This window comes from Schistocerca serialis, chromosome 1 (genome assembly GCF_023864345.2).
Source record: "Schistocerca serialis cubense isolate TAMUIC-IGC-003099 chromosome 1, iqSchSeri2.2, whole genome shotgun sequence".
Lineage (NCBI taxonomy): Eukaryota > Metazoa > Arthropoda > Insecta > Orthoptera > Acrididae > Schistocerca > Schistocerca serialis.
Window position 1 is genome coordinate 562,030,319 of NC_064638.1, and position 15,903 is coordinate 562,046,221.

At 39.6% G+C, this 15,903-nt stretch overlaps 1 protein-coding gene across 2 annotated transcripts in view; it reads left to right on the plus strand.

Moving 5' to 3' along the window:
• LOC126475648 (WD repeat-containing protein 35) overlaps positions 1-15,903 on the plus strand; it is a 203,080-nt gene that overhangs the window by 112,844 nt on the left and 74,333 nt on the right. For both annotated transcript variants that reach the window (XM_050103483.1, XM_050103484.1), the window contains 4 exons: positions 2,376-2,504; positions 2,587-2,678; positions 5,830-6,011; positions 7,193-7,466. In XM_050103483.1, the coding sequence (XP_049959440.1) occupies positions 2,376-2,504; positions 2,587-2,678; positions 5,830-6,011; positions 7,193-7,466 (677 nt within the window). The remainder of the gene's footprint in view (positions 1-2,375; positions 2,505-2,586; positions 2,679-5,829; positions 6,012-7,192; positions 7,467-15,903) is intronic.

Here is a 15,903-nt window from a genome sequence, read left to right on the forward strand (position 1 = left end):
ACTTCTCTCCTTTTCCACAACCCCCTCCCCCCCCTCCCCAAAAAAAATCTCTCCCTCACCCTCCGTCTAACCCCTCAACTCCACTGAAACCTAGCTGCCCTTCCCTCTCTCCACCTTGACCCTGCAGGCTCCCCAGCAGCACTTTACCGTCCCCCACACCTATCCTGCTATCCCTCCCCCTTCCTGCCACAACCTCCTCCTTACCCCTACCCAGTTGCCTCTCCCATCATGCTCTGCTGCTGCTTGTAGTGTGGCCTCATCTGCCAGAGACTGTGTGTGTGTGTGTGTGTGTGTGTGTGTGTGTGTGAGAGAGAGAGAGAGAGAGAGATATGGATATGCATGCATGCGTGTGCACGTGCGCGTGTGTGTGTGTGTGGGGGGGGGGGGGGGGGGGGGGCTTGGGGGGTGGGGGTGGCACACGTGTGCATGAGCGCATCTGTCGTCTATTTTTGACAAAGGCCTTTTTGGCCAAAAGCTTATTTTGTGACAGTCTTTTTGTTGTGCCTATCTCTGACTGAGCATCTCCGCTATTTGGTGAGTAGCAGCTACCGTTTTCATAAAATTAAAAATATGGTACAGAACAGCTGGGCATTACGTGCCTTCTGGAGGCGAAATTTCAGTACTGCCATCTGACACATACAACAGTACATACACTTCTTAGCTTTTGGGATTAGTAGTTCTGTCCTCAAGGAGGAGAGAGTGATAGGTTGGGGAAGTCTGAAAAGAAAGAGTGGCACATGACTTGAACCCCAGGATGGGAGCGACCCACTTTTCTGTGAGCACCAGAGGAAATCACAATTCTTGACACTTAAATCCCTGCTAATTTCTGTCCTCAGCTGCACTCTTACCCCTCTCTTGCACTCACCTTACATTCTCCTTTCATTTTCTGCCCAATTCCTTTGCTATCCCTTTTGTTTTGGTAATGACACGAACTTTATTTCACAGTTTTATGAGGACTTCTGTTAGAATATGAATAAAAGACTGGAATTGTCAAAGCAAATTTATTAGAAAAATCTTAAACTACTCTTCATATTACTTCTCTGTATGATCACCATTCAGATTTAAGTATTTATGTTATGTCTTAATGAGGCAATAAGTTACCTCTTCATAAAATTCTACAACCTGAGATTGCAGCCATCTCCACTGGCAGTCTCTCATGAGCAACCAGTCACACTGTTGCTTCATAATTATTCATTTGTATGTGTTTGCATGTGTGTGTGTGTGTGAGGGAGAGAGAGGGAGAGAGAGAGAGAGAGAGAGAGAAAGAGAGAGATGTTTAAACTACAAAATGAGTGAGAACTTGCTAAACATGTAGTGTTATCATTTCCTATTGTTGTAATAATCCACTAAATACATATTATTGTTGGAAAAAGCTTGTGAAAGATTTCATAGTTAGTCCCATGAAAACACATTAATTCCCTTTTTTCATTATATATGAAATTCAAAATCAAATCTATTTTTGTTACACAAAAAAAGTCAGGTATTCCAGGCAGACATGAAATATGGCCTTATCACAAATGGTCTAGTTCTAACAGAGTGGCATAGTTTTCAGCATTTTTCAATATTAAGTTAGCAAACTATGTATGATGTGGACAATCATCTGACTGAAAGATATGCACCATTTTCAATTTGTAACTGCATAGGTGTTAGGACATCAGGCACTATGGCTTTCAGCATGTGCAGTAGTTATCCCAGGGCATGAACTGATTTTCTCAGACTTATCACAAATGACCCCTGTTCGTGGTCGGTAGTGTGCAGGATATTCAAAGAGGGGGGGGGGGGGGGGGCACACACTCGCCCACACACTGCCTGAAATACTGTAGATGGCATTTTGATTTTGGCCAGCCACAAGACATACTGCCTTCTCTTGCACGAATTACATCCTCTTGCCCTGGCAGTTGCAATTCAACTGTCATGAACAGCTATAGTTGTTCCATCTTTTTCGTGAGTGTGTCTTGGATATTTTACCTCTTGTGTTGATATTTTGACTGGAAACCTTTCAGCAGTTCTCAAGACTAATAATGTTTTGGATGCACTCCGAAAAAATGATAAAATATTCTATCCAGCAGGCATACTTCAAGAAACACAGTTACAGTTGCATTTGGTATGTACAGTTGCACAAGCACACTACATATGGCCCATCACCTCACAAAACTTTTGGTGTTCCTCCATGTCGTTATGTTAACCTTGTGACGTCCAAGCCACTAGTGTCCAAGATATATGGCATTTCTTTTTCTAGGGTTCATCCCTGGAACCCAGTAAAATAGATGGGATTCAGTTTTTAAATTGAGAAAACAAACCTTTATGGTCTGAAAGTAGATATTTCTGTAAGTCTGACTGGCTTCTTCACACTAATCATTATTTTGTGGTTTCAGCAAAATACACAGATATTGAACCTCTTTGGACTGCTATGAACTCATCCCACGTGTTTGCAGCATCACACAGCAACTTTTTACTTTGGCATTATCGAACACCTAAATCTCGTTCAACATTTGCAGCACTAAGTAAGTCAGAGAATCACCATTTTACATTATGTATAATTGGCTGAAAATATTATTTAGACTGACAATGAAAAAAACTGTTTAGGTTCCCGACAGCGCAAGGAGAGATTGTACCATATTGATGACACTCCATCTGGCGTTGCCGAAGTTATTCAAGATCTTGATAGGTCTTATGAGGTAGTATTTCATAATCAACTTGTACAAGCGAAACTTGAACATGAATAATTATAATATAAAATTTTACATCATTCAGTAACAATAGATTCCATCATCAAGTACATGTTATCCACATCTGGGATAGGCAATCTTATGGCAAGACACACTGGTTCCAATTACATACATGTAGGTGTATTAAGAGTTATGTCTTAAGTATATTTGTTGACTGCAAGTTACTTTAAGTAAGTGTGTTGTGTTGTCATGTTCGTGTTGTCTAATGATGAGAGAAGGGAGAAAGTGAAACCCAGTGCTGGCATGTAGCCTACTTCTCTGGAGTAGCACCAAAGGTAAGGCTGGGCTTGATATCCCTGTACAGGAACTTTATGTCACTGTCTCTCCTCCCTTGCCAGCTAAATTTCTTCTACCATCTGTTCACTAAGGTGTGGATACTGTCATTTCCAGTCAATAATGGTGTAATAACATTACCCTGACAAATACCTATCCAGATGTGGAAAATATGGAGCCAAAGGCATGTTAAGCCTCAAAACACAAAGTACAATATTAATAAATAATGACTATGGTGCTCAAGCTGTTGTTTTTAAAACTATTGTTCTATACATTCATAGCAGATCTACTGCTTTCAAAGTTTGATAATATATCTACTAGTCTGTTGTTTAAATTACAGTTATTGCTGTTTCATGTGGAAATTATAATGAATAATCTATTCACATTAGTTAGTTGCTGTTCCAGTTTCAATAAGAACACTTTATATATTATCTCTTACGTATATTATTCAGTGCTTTCATTAAACTTTATGCATCATTCAGAAAAAAATAGCTGCATCACAGTTAAATTTTTACAAAGCATCAGTTACGTTAACTGTAAATATTCATCTGATATTTATTTTACCACTGGGTTCAGGATTTAAAATATTCAAATTTAGGGAAAACTAATCCCCGAGTGTGTAGTAGAACCTGTGAGCAATAGATTGAAACTCTAAATAGTATTTACAATGGTGAGTCAGTAAATAAGATGTAAACACCATATTAAATTTTGTAACAAAGTTTCTTAGGGTCACAGCATATGTAAGGTGTAAGATAATCGATATATTATGATATTCCACAGTAGGTGATTAGGGAACAGTTGCCAGTGCGAGATTACAAGTACTGTACAGAGCAATATGTCACTAGAACAGCGCACCATTGTGAAACATTTTTGGACCATGGGACTTTGTGTAGGAAGAACATCATGATATATGTTCTCTATATGGTGAGGACTGTATTTTGCGGAAACCTGTTCTCAGTTAGATACAGGTATTCATCAAAAGATGAAATACCACAAGCAAGAAGCATCCTAGTCCCCTCTGGAATTTTTCAATGATACCAAATTGCAGTGTGTGAAATAAATGATTTGCAAGGATCTTGACATGCTGCATACCCAGGTTCTTTTCAAGACCTGTGTACAACATTATGTGTTAGCAGTTGAATTTTAGTAAAGTTTGTGTACATTAGGCATTCTGCTGGTTGACCTCAGAAGTAAAAATGGAGCAGTATGTGCCTATCTGAGTAGCACCTCATGTGTTACAGTTAAGAAGGAGATGGCTTCTTAATACAGATCATTATAGGGGACTAGTCACAGGTTCACTACTGGAAACCTGGGCAAAAGTGATCATCCATGGAATGGAAACATCCCTTCTCCCTGGCTAAAAAAAGGGTTCAAGGTAATTCCATTGGCAGGTAAGGTTACTTGGGACATGCAGTAGGTCATATTGCTTAAATTCCAGCCTCATGGTGAGACTGTTAATTCTGCATCCTACTCTACCAATCTGCGGGAATTATAACAAGCTACACACAACTGATGACCCAGACTCTTGACAGTGAGTGTGATTCCTTAGGATGACAATATGTGCCCTCACACAGCAAGACTAACATTGGGGTTATTTCAAATGTTCCATTGGGAATACATGGAACATCCACTGTACAACTGCTGCATAGTTCCCATTGGCTTTGTTTGGGTCTCTCAAAACCCTTTGGTGGTGCAGCACTTAGAAGGCACTGAGGCCATAACCTGAGAGGTTACTCATTAGATACAACAGCTACCACATGAATTCTTTGCTGCAGACTTTCAAGACCCTGTCAAGTGAGGGGATAAGTGTTTAAATTTACAGGTGGAATATGGTGAAAAGTACTGCTGTCACTTCATTATGTTGCGACTTACTTATCGACTCACTGTTGTATTCATCTTCTGAATTCTGAGAAAGAACAGTAATGGCTGAATAATGTTATCTTCCCCATGTATTTATTGATCACTTAATTGTATTGTAGTATTGTATACTTAATACTTGTAGTATTAAGAGACTCTTTCTTTCTTAAAGGTGCTTGTTTTCTCTGTGAGAGAAAAACTCCCAGTAATAGTTCAAAATCTAGTTAATCTTATGCCTTGTGCACCTCTTTTAATCTCTCATTCTGTCTTGATCTACTTGAATAACATATCACATAACTTTAAGTGGAGTTTGTATGAAGCATTTGTAAATATTTAAGTTTTCTGCAGTGCACCAGAAAGATTTGACCACCGTGGCAGAAAGCAGTCAATATAAACTAACAGCATGCTGTCAACAACTAAATTTAAAGACAGTATATAAAACACATACTGGCATCTAAAGAGCAACCTTTCAGGTTCAAAACCATTAATTGCTCTGTTTTAAATAAATTTAAATCATAGTAGCTGTCAGCTTTTTCCAGTAAGAAATTACCTGAATTTTATAAGACATGTAAGTCTCATATTTTCACTTTTTGAAGCAATAGTAAATGTAAATTTTCAAACCTATCAGGAGGATTCTGAAACCATCCTAGATTACTTAGATTAACACGGTGTAACAAAGTACAGTTTTCTACAACTTTGTTAAAGTATTACTTTTCTCATGTTTGTAATCCTTATAAATCATATTTTATTTAATTTTCTTCATTTTATTTTTCTAACTTAACTCTTATGTCTCCCAAATACATAACATTCTAAGATCAGTGTCAAAAGTTATTTTTCTTTTAAAGTTTTGCACACCTCTTATCTCATTTACCTTTACTTCCTGTACTTCTGAAGAAAGAAGAAACTTTCTTAAAAATTGTCATAAAATTCAGTATAACATATTTTTAATCCTTTAATGTTTTTGTTACAGCCTACCACTAACATGCAAGAAACAGGTGATCCAATTTGTTGTATGTGTGCCACTGACAAAATGCTTGTGATTGGTAGAGAGTCAGGCATGTTGCAGCGCTATTCACTACCACAAGTAGCACTTACCAACAGGTATTCACTGAGCACCAGACCGTACAAACTGTCTATCAACTGCAACTCAACGTAAGATGCTTTTATGTTTATATTTAATGAATAGTTCATAACTATATATTAACTTATTTTGTAAGCCAACCCTCATTGTAACAAGGACACTTTCACCCTTCTTCATTTTATAGAATTTGATCGTTATTTCATTTGTTAATTTTGTAATAGAAAAAGTATGTCTTTCCTTATGTAAATGCTCAACATATACTGGTCAAGTTTGCCAGTTACTCTTGGTAGAACAAGTTCCTAATGGAAAGCAGGTCTGTCTCTCATTTGTTGTCTTGCTGATCATGCTCTTCAGATCTCATATCTCATAATGAAGGAGAATATTTAGGAATGGGGTGCAAGTCAAGGTATTGTGTGAATACACACATTTGATTAACCCAGTTTCTATTTTAGACCAAATATCAGTTCTCTGTGTGATCTCATTGTCTTCCCCATGGAGTTGCACCAATGTAATGTTCTTATGTGTCCAGCTGTGTGAATTTTTCAAAATGGTGTGACATTTTGATAAGTGTCACTCTCATCACCTTCTTGTGAGTCCCTTAGTAGAAGGTGATAAGAATGACATTGATCAAAATGGTGTGACATTTTGAGAAACTCATCTGACTGTAAAGTCAATAAATTTATATTAATCCGTTCTCTACACTGGCAAATCACTGAACATGAGGCAGAAGCCAATCTGTCTTATTTATATATAAAGTTGACATTAAGGCTACATACCTTCATTATATATCCTTCAGATTAATTTGCATTTGGGATATACATTCTTGTGCTCCAACTTTTACTAAATGTTATTGTATGCAATTTTCATTGGTTTTTATATTTTATTCTTTTTTACTGAAAAAGTAAATTAATGAGCAACAGTGTGCATCTTAAAGCGACTTGTTAACAGACTGTTGCTGTTAAAATTTGAGATTATGGAGGAAACGTTGTAAGACCACACTTTTAATTTTTCTCTGCTTATTTCATGGCATAATATTTAATATAAACAGTAGCACTTACTATAGTTAACAAAGCAGCATGCTTCTACTTTTATCTCTTATTTCAGCAGTATTATATTTTACAAAAGTACAGTAGTACACCATATTTCCTTGTACTTATATTTTCTTTTGAAGACAATGTAACTATTAAAACTAATTTCTTTTACACACCTATCTTTTTATCTTATAATTTGAATACACCTTTCTGTTGTGCAGGAGACTGGCAGTAATTGATGTAACTGGTGTTCTCACATTTTTGGACTTGGAATCCTATCCAATTTTTGGTAGCCCTAGAGATTCAGTGAATAATTCAGGCAGCCCAGGTTACAAGGAGCTTAGTAAATTTGAGAGAAAAGATGTGTGGGCTGTGCAGTGGGCCAGTGACAATCCTGAATTATTGGCTATAATGGAGAAGACACGCATGTATGTGTTACGTGGACTTGAACCAGAAGAACCTATACTCAGCTCTGGATATATTTGTTCATTTCAGGTGATGATTTTTTCCTTATATTATGTCAAAATATAAAAATCCAACAATGGAAAGTCTAGGATGGAAAAACAACCACGTGGAAAAGATAGATTTCTACTCACCATATAGAGCAGGCATTGAGTCATAGACAGGCACTATGAAAAAAGTTGCTAAAATATTAAAGCTTTCAGACAAAGTCATTCTTCCACAGTAGAAAACACATGGCCACTGTCTCGTGGCACTAGAATCTGGCTGTAGTGCCCTGAGACAGTGACCAATTGTACTTGTGTGAATGAGTGTGTGTGAGTAGCAGTGATTGATAGGATCATAGTGAGACTGAAATTGTTGTTGAGCTTTCAGAGAATGGACTTTAGAGCCAACTAATACCACACACACACACACACACACACACACACACACACACACACACACACACACTGGAGTGAACAAGAAGATAAAGGAGCCCTGAGCATGGCTTCAACATCTATCACCAAAAAACGAAGAAGAAGATACTACCTACAATCCTACCCACCCTCTCCCAAAGTGCTGTTCCACCACCCACCCAATTTGTCAACTACTCTGGTCCATCCTTAAGTCACACCTCCTCCCAACTTCCTACCACATTGGTGATATCCCTGTAGGAAATTCAGATTCAAGACCTGTACTAAGCACCCAACCAGCTCATTCTGTTCCAGGAATGTCATAATGTCCTGCCTTATTAGGATGTAGGCCACCTGTGAAAGTAGTTATGTGATATAGCCCCTGTGTTGTAACTTTTGCATTGCCATTAATATGGGCATGACCACCCAGTGGCAAAAATGCTGCTGAGCAAAACATACTTTACTTCTGTGAATACTTCACAGCTGTGCCTGCTTCCAGGTTTTCTGAATTGCATATACGAGGTGCATTCAAGTTCTAAGGCCTCCGATTTTTTTTCTCCGGACTATAGAAATGTGCGCATTGTTTTAAAATGAGGCCGCGTTCATTGTCAATATGTCCCAGAGATGGCAGCATCGTACAGCAGATGGAATTTTACCGCCAGCGGCGAGAATGAAAACTGTTTTAAATACTTAAAATGGTGACGTTTTCCTTACTTGAACAGCGTGCAATCATTCGTTTTCTGAATTTGCGTGGTGTGAAACCGATTGAAATTCATCGACAGTTGAAGGAGACATGGTGATGGAGTTATGGATATGTCAAAAGTGCATTCGTGGGTGCGACAGTTTAATGAAGGCAGAACATCGTGTGACAACAAACCGAAACAACCTCGGGCTCGCACAAGCCGGTCTGACGACATGATCGAGAAAGTGACTTTTGGCTTTTTCCAACAATGAAAGACACTCTCCGTGGCCGCACATTCACCAGCCGTACTGCTATTGCCTCAGCGATTTTCCAGTGGTCAAAACAGACTCCTAAAGAAGCCTTCGCCGCTGCCATGGAATCAAGGCGTCAGTGTTGTGAAAAATGTGTACGTCTGCAGGGCGATTACGTTGAGAAGTAACGCCAGTTTCATCGATTTTGGGTGAGTGGTTAAGTAGAAAAAAAATTGGAGGCCTTAGAACTTGAATGCACCTCGTACATGGGGGTTGTCCTTACAACAGATCCTTCAGTCTGGTGTTCTTCGTAGCTTCAGTCTCTAGTAGCCCCTGTTTCATTCTTACCTTCACCTACTTGTCTCAGCCTCTTACTTCACTTCACTAACCAACAATTACACTTTCTTTTTGTTAATGTCCCTCTTCCTCTGTTCTGCCCACCCCCTTCCCCCTCTTTCCCTCTCCTGACCCGTTCCTTTGATTCGTTATACACCACATAACTCCTCCTGCGTGCCCAGAGTGAGTTTGTCAGTACCAAATTTCTGTATTGTGATCTTAGTGCCTCTCTCTCCCAGCCAATAGCCACCCTTCCCTTCACCCCTCATTACTCTCCCTTACCTCCTTTCTCACTCAGCCATGCCATCAGACTCAACCTTTCATCCCAACTGGATTGCAGTCCCAGGAAAATATAGCCAACAAGGTCACTGTAGCCATGTGTGTGTGTGTGTGTGTGTGTGTGTGTGTGTGTGTGTGTGTGTGTGCTATATTATATTAGCTAGCTCTGAAGGAGAATGTTCCCTGAAAGCTCAAGAATGTTTTCAATATTATTCATCTGTCTGTCAACTCTTAGCACCACAACTATACAGTATTCCACCAAAGGCTATCCAATAATATAAAATTTTCACTCATTGTCATTATTCCGATTAAGAACTTTACTTTCTGTCAGTTATGAAAAGAAGCAAGAAATGTCATAAGTGCAGCTGTTGCTTTCTTGCCTCACACATCAAACCTTGCCACTGACTATCATGTGTGTCTGCTGGGTTACTGTGCATGGGCTGCCAGTGACACCGTGCCCTCCAGTATCAATAGTCCTTACATTAAGCTGAGTAACCACTGCCAAATAATATATGGTATGGGACTAAGCCTTCTAATATATGATTATGCTGCACATCATAATATGAGTCACTTCACTTTGAAGCACAGTGGTGAGAGCGTCCTCTCAACAAACCTACACAGGCTGGATTTGATACATACACACACTGTTGACACTGCTGTTTCATGCATATAAGACAGTAAACTGAATTTCATCCCTGAAAACTTGTCAAATGCCATAAAATTTGTGTCAAGATAGACAGTTTTGACTGCAGCTACTTTGATTTTTATGTTATTGATTGTTGGACAAACAACTGACAAGCACAAAAAATATGCAGTAATTTTAACTGCAGCATCATTCCATTGTTATGGATGTAACATTTGTACAATTTACATCCAAGTATTAATGTGAAAGTAAAAAACAGATAGACGTCCATAGAACATTATTCACGGTGAAAGTTTGATGAAGTGAGCAGTGTTGATTTTCCATTAAACAAAGGAACAGGAAGTGTTACAGATGTAACAAAACCATTTTTCATGGAATGACCTTGAAACAGTTCTATGTTACTGTCATAAATACATGCAAAAAGTTTCAGTGAGGCACCATGAGATATTATTAATATGGTAAAACTTTGAGCTATGCATTAAAACAGGCCCAGGAAACAATATTTGCAATTTGCATAAAGAAACTGTAAAGATGACATTCAGTTACATAACAGTTCTTAAAACCAAATGTGACTATGAACCCAAAATGTTTACCTGCTAATATTTTCAATAGTTACATGTTATAACTCTTAATACCTGACAGTAAGTTGATTTGATTTGTGATGTCTGTAGAAATCAATTTTTCTGCCAGTAGGGGGAAAAAAAAAAAATTATTTAAGGGAGATTTTTCAGGGACTTGTTTTAGTAGTCATGTTTTTAATGGATGTTTAGATAGATCATTGCAAAACCATAATTATGATACATTTTGTTGTAAAAAATGTGTAAAAATACACTGCCACCAATTAAAAATGCATCACCATGAAGGCAGTATGTGACAATTGTCAAATTGGCATGAAGTGTACTATATGTTTCGGAATGTGTATGATTAGATTTCACTTCAGCCACACAGTATAAGTAGGAGAAATGACATATACATTCTGTATATAAGGAAAGGTTATGTAGCCAGTTTTTCGTTCAGAGATCACATTTGAATGTTGTTTGCTGGTGAAAAGTTTAAGAAATTCACTCATGAAAGAAGTAGAAACATCCATCAATATATGTTAGAATTCATCACTGGCACAGTTGTTTTTTATCATTCTGCAGCTTTGCTGCACACGTTGGTCAGGATGTTGTGACTGTCATGCGAATGTGGAATTGGTGCATTAGGGAGGACCACATCTGGTGGCATGCAAGATCTCAATGAGCACGTGCAGCTATACAGTGTGATTCACTTGCCCCTACTGCTGATGTTTATGCAACCCGCAATGTTATAGCTTGCCTTCATAAACCACGTGCGCCGATTTTCATATTTTCTCACTCACTCACTCACTACTGTTTAGTCCTACCGAAAAATGAGCAGGGCAATTTTGTAGGAAATTTAATGTTGTTAAATGTGTGCTGGACCACATTTTTGCTAGAGGCCATAATTTTGAGTTATTCAAGAAAAACGTACAGGAGTGACCTTCAAATGCACTCCACTCTCACACTCAGGACCCCACCGGTCAGGATTTCTAGTATGTTGTTCATGGCACTTCCTCATACCACTGTGCAAACATTTGCAACAGGATGAGTTACTTCCCATATTCAGTCTTTTTTGTTTTCATTGACTGGTCTTATTGCCCCATCTATATTATTGTGCACTTACAGGTTGCAAAATTAATGCTTATGTAAATTTTATGTGGCAGTTCTGTGAATTTTAACAGTATAAAATAAGCAATTACATTGTTGTGTGTGTCAGGCCTTCTTATTACGAAACAACTGTGCCTGTAAGGATTAAGTTTGGATTGAATTGTCTACATAATTAGTTACGGCATAATATTTACAAAAGTAATTTTTCATTCTTTAAAAAGAATGGCAAGTTTAAATTAATAATTTCAGTGAAATACTCAGTGAAGCTGGAGGCGCAATAGTCCAATCAGTAGAGACCAAAAAACATCAAATATCAGGAATAGTTCTTGTAGTCAAAAACTTTTGTACAGTGGCAATAGGGAGTGCCACAAACAACGTGCTAGAAATCCTGAATTTTGAGGGCTAAGTGTAGGGTGGAGTGCATTTGAAGATCACTTTCATACATTCTTCTTGAATAACTCAAAAATCATGGCCTCCAGCTAAAACATATCCCAGTATAAAATTTATAATTGCATTACATTTCCTACAGAAAAGTTTCTGGTCATTTTTTCGTAGTAAAAATAGTTTGCCTGTAACAAATGAGAGAATATGAAAATGTCACTTGTGGCTTATGAAGACCAGTTATAACACTGCAATATGCATAGAATGACAGCAGTCAGGGCAGCTGAATCATCCTGTACATGCTACATGTTTTCGTGGCTGTACTTGATAGTATAGTCGTGTCAAATACATTGAGTCAGAAAATATGCTTGTCTGCAGCAAGAGAGGTATGCAAATAGTGCGACAAAGTCTGGAGAATTACAGACTGTCACCATGGTGACCATTATTGCAGTTTCCCTTTACATGACAGCTGGTGGGTACTGGACACAGGAGTGAGAACACATCATCTTTTCAGACTAGTTCCAGTTCTACTTAAAGCATCACAAGTGACTATTCATGTTCAGAGGCTTTGAGCAGAAGGAATGTTTCCATATTACATTTGCCATCTTCACAAAGGGTCAGCACCTAATGTGATGCTATGGAGTGCGCGCGGAGTGGCCGCGCAGTTAGAGGCGCCATGTCACGTATTGCACGGCCACTCCTGCCGGAGGTTCGAGTCCTCCCACGGGCATGGGTGTGTGTGTGTTGTTGTTAGTATAAGTTAGTTTAAGTAGTGTGTAAGTCTAGGGACTGATGACCTCAGCAGTTTGGTCCCTTAGGAATTCACACACATTTGAACCTTTGCTATGGGGTGCCATTGGATACACAACATGATCGCCACTAGTTTGTGTAGTCAACAATATGGATAGGAATCAATACATTTGTAACATGTGAAGACCTATGATTGTGCCCTATCTTCAAGGTCTCAATAATGTTACCTTTTCACAAGATAACACATGTTGTCTGTGCAGCCATGACCTACTTCAGTACAGAGGGTGTTTGACTATTACCCTGGCTAGAGTGTTCTACAGATCTTTGACCCATTGATATCTGTTCATGTGTTACCAATCCAGATCTTTCACCCATAGATATCTGTTCATGTATTACCAAGAGACTGGCACGCCACCACTTGCCATCCACTGCATTAATGTTCTTGTATCTGTCATTCGAGCTCAGTTTGACACACTGCCCAGCCAGTTAGAGCTATTGTTGCTGTCAGAGATACAGCTTTGTACTAAATTTCACTTCCTTTGTCTCCCCAAAACACCTACAAAATTAATCACGTGTTCTTTCTACTACATTGTATACAAAATAAGTAAAGCAATGTGCATGTGATAGTTATGTTCAATTCTGCATCAAGAAGGAGTTCTACTGTACTGTTCCAAAATTACTCTTCTGACAGATGAATGTTTTTAGTTTTCTTCCATGTACTACTAGTCTCTTACTTGAAATATAAGTGGCAGTCGAATGATTATGAAGCAAATGAAGAAAAGTGACTCAACTGTTTATTATTTCAAAAGTAATTGTCATAACTGTATATTTATTCCACTGTGAGACAAGCTGGTCAATGCCTTCATGGAAAAATGTTTGTGGTTGCCTACAGAACAATTATCGTACCTAGGTGTGTACCTCTTCATCTGTAATAAATTGATGGCCACAACTGTCTTCCTTCAGGCCTCCAGAAACATGGAAATCTTGAGGGGAGAGATCAGAACTTTATAGAGGATGTGTGGTCCAGGCCACATGTTGCCAAGGTTGTTTTAACTACACTGCAGAAGTTTCACTGGGAATCCCTTACACATCCTTGATACAGTCGTGATCTCTTCCCATTTGATGTCCATATTTTTGGAGCCCCTAAGAAAAACATTCATATCTGTCGATTTGCTTTGGACAAAGAGGTGTACGCCTGGGTACAATCAGGGTTGCATAGTCAACCGTAAACATTTTTCCATGAAGGCATTGTTATTGATAAATGTACTAGCAGTTAGAATTATTACTTTTGGAATAATAAACAGTTTACTTACTTTTTTTCGAAATGTCTCATTTTTATTTGCCTGTCCCTTATGTAATCTCAAGTCACTGCACAGTGTAAAATAATTTAGGAGTGAAGGAGACAACCCTCCAAATAGTGGAAGCATTGTGAGCATGGTGCCGTTGACAGGCACATAAAACAGAATGAAAACTTTGCAAGCGAACACATGCCCAAGCACATGAACACAAACACACACAAACTCTCTCTCTCTCTCTCTCTCTCTCTCTCTCTCTCTCTCTCTCACACACACACACACACACACACACACACACACACACACATTTTTGTAGCTACACTGTGCCAGGTAAACACTCAGTGCCAGGATGGTGGCTCGGCAGGTAGACTGGGCTTGGGAATTGTGTCGGATGGGGTGGGTAGAGACAGAGAGAGAGAGAGAGAGAGAGAGAGAGAGAGAGAGAGAGAGAGAGAAAGTGGGAGCAGGGGTTGAGGAGGGTAGTTGATGGCTTGATGGCTTGGAGGGAGGCAGCAAATGTGCGGGATAGGAATGTGGGAAGGAGAGGCAGAAGGTGTATGGGATAGGAATGTGAAACTTGCCCCCCAGAGCCAGTATGTTCTTGCGCACAAGATGGGAGTGGATTGGGAGAGCTTGACATGACCGAGGAAGCGGGTAACTTTAGGGTAGAGGGTGTAGGTTGGTGGAGATTGAGGCCAGGAGGATTACAGCAGCAGAGGATGTGCAAAGCTTTGCAAAAGGCCATCACTGTCAGGCACTATCCCCCAGACCTATTTTTGCAAGCAGATATCCCGCATCATATCCTCGCACATCTCTAGTCCTCCCACCAGCCCCAAGAACCAATTGCAAAGGAGCATCCTACTCACCACAAATTATCATCCCAGACTGGAGCAACTCAACCATGTCCTTCACCAAGGCTTCAATTATCTATCATCAAGCTTGGAAATGAGGGACATCCTATCCAAGATCCTTCCCATCCCTCCAAAAGTGGTATTCTGATGCCAACATCCATATGTCACTCCCACTCCAAACCTTTGGAAGACCCAAATGCCACAGTGTAAAATAATTTAGTAGTACCTCCCTGGTTCACCCATCCAGTAAATATTACTCTAGTCCCGTCACAGACTTGCCCTATCCCATTGGAGGCAGGGCCACCTGTTGTGAAAGGAGCCACATCATACACAGCTCTGCTGAAATTTCTGCAGAACATATTATGTTGGCATGACCACCAACCAGGTCTCCATCAGAATGAACGGCCACCCCCAAACTGTGGCAAAAAGCAGAGTTGACCACCCAGGGGTGGAACATGCTTCTGAGCACAACATACTCAAGTTTAATGGCTGCTTCACAACCATTATCATTTGGATGCTTCTTGTACCAGCTTTTCTGAACTACACAGATACACAGATGGATGTTATCCTTACAACACATTCTCTACTACCATACTCCTCCTGGCCTCAGTGTCCACTAACCCACAGCACCCACACCCTCTACGCAATGGTCTCCCCTTCCTCTGTTCATGTCATCCTCTCCAAATCCACTGCTCCACAACATTGTCATTGGGTGCTGCACAAACTCACTAGGTCTGTTGCCCCATTCCTATCCTGTACACCTGCTTGTATTCCCATCCTGCATACCTGCTACCTCTCTCCAAGCTGTCAGCTACCCTTCACCAGCCCCTCCTTTGACTTCTGTCTCTTTCTCCTTCTACGCACCCCACCTCACACAACCCATTACCCCAGTAGCTGCCAAACTGCAATACTGGCATTATTTGTTCAACCAGCACAATGTAGC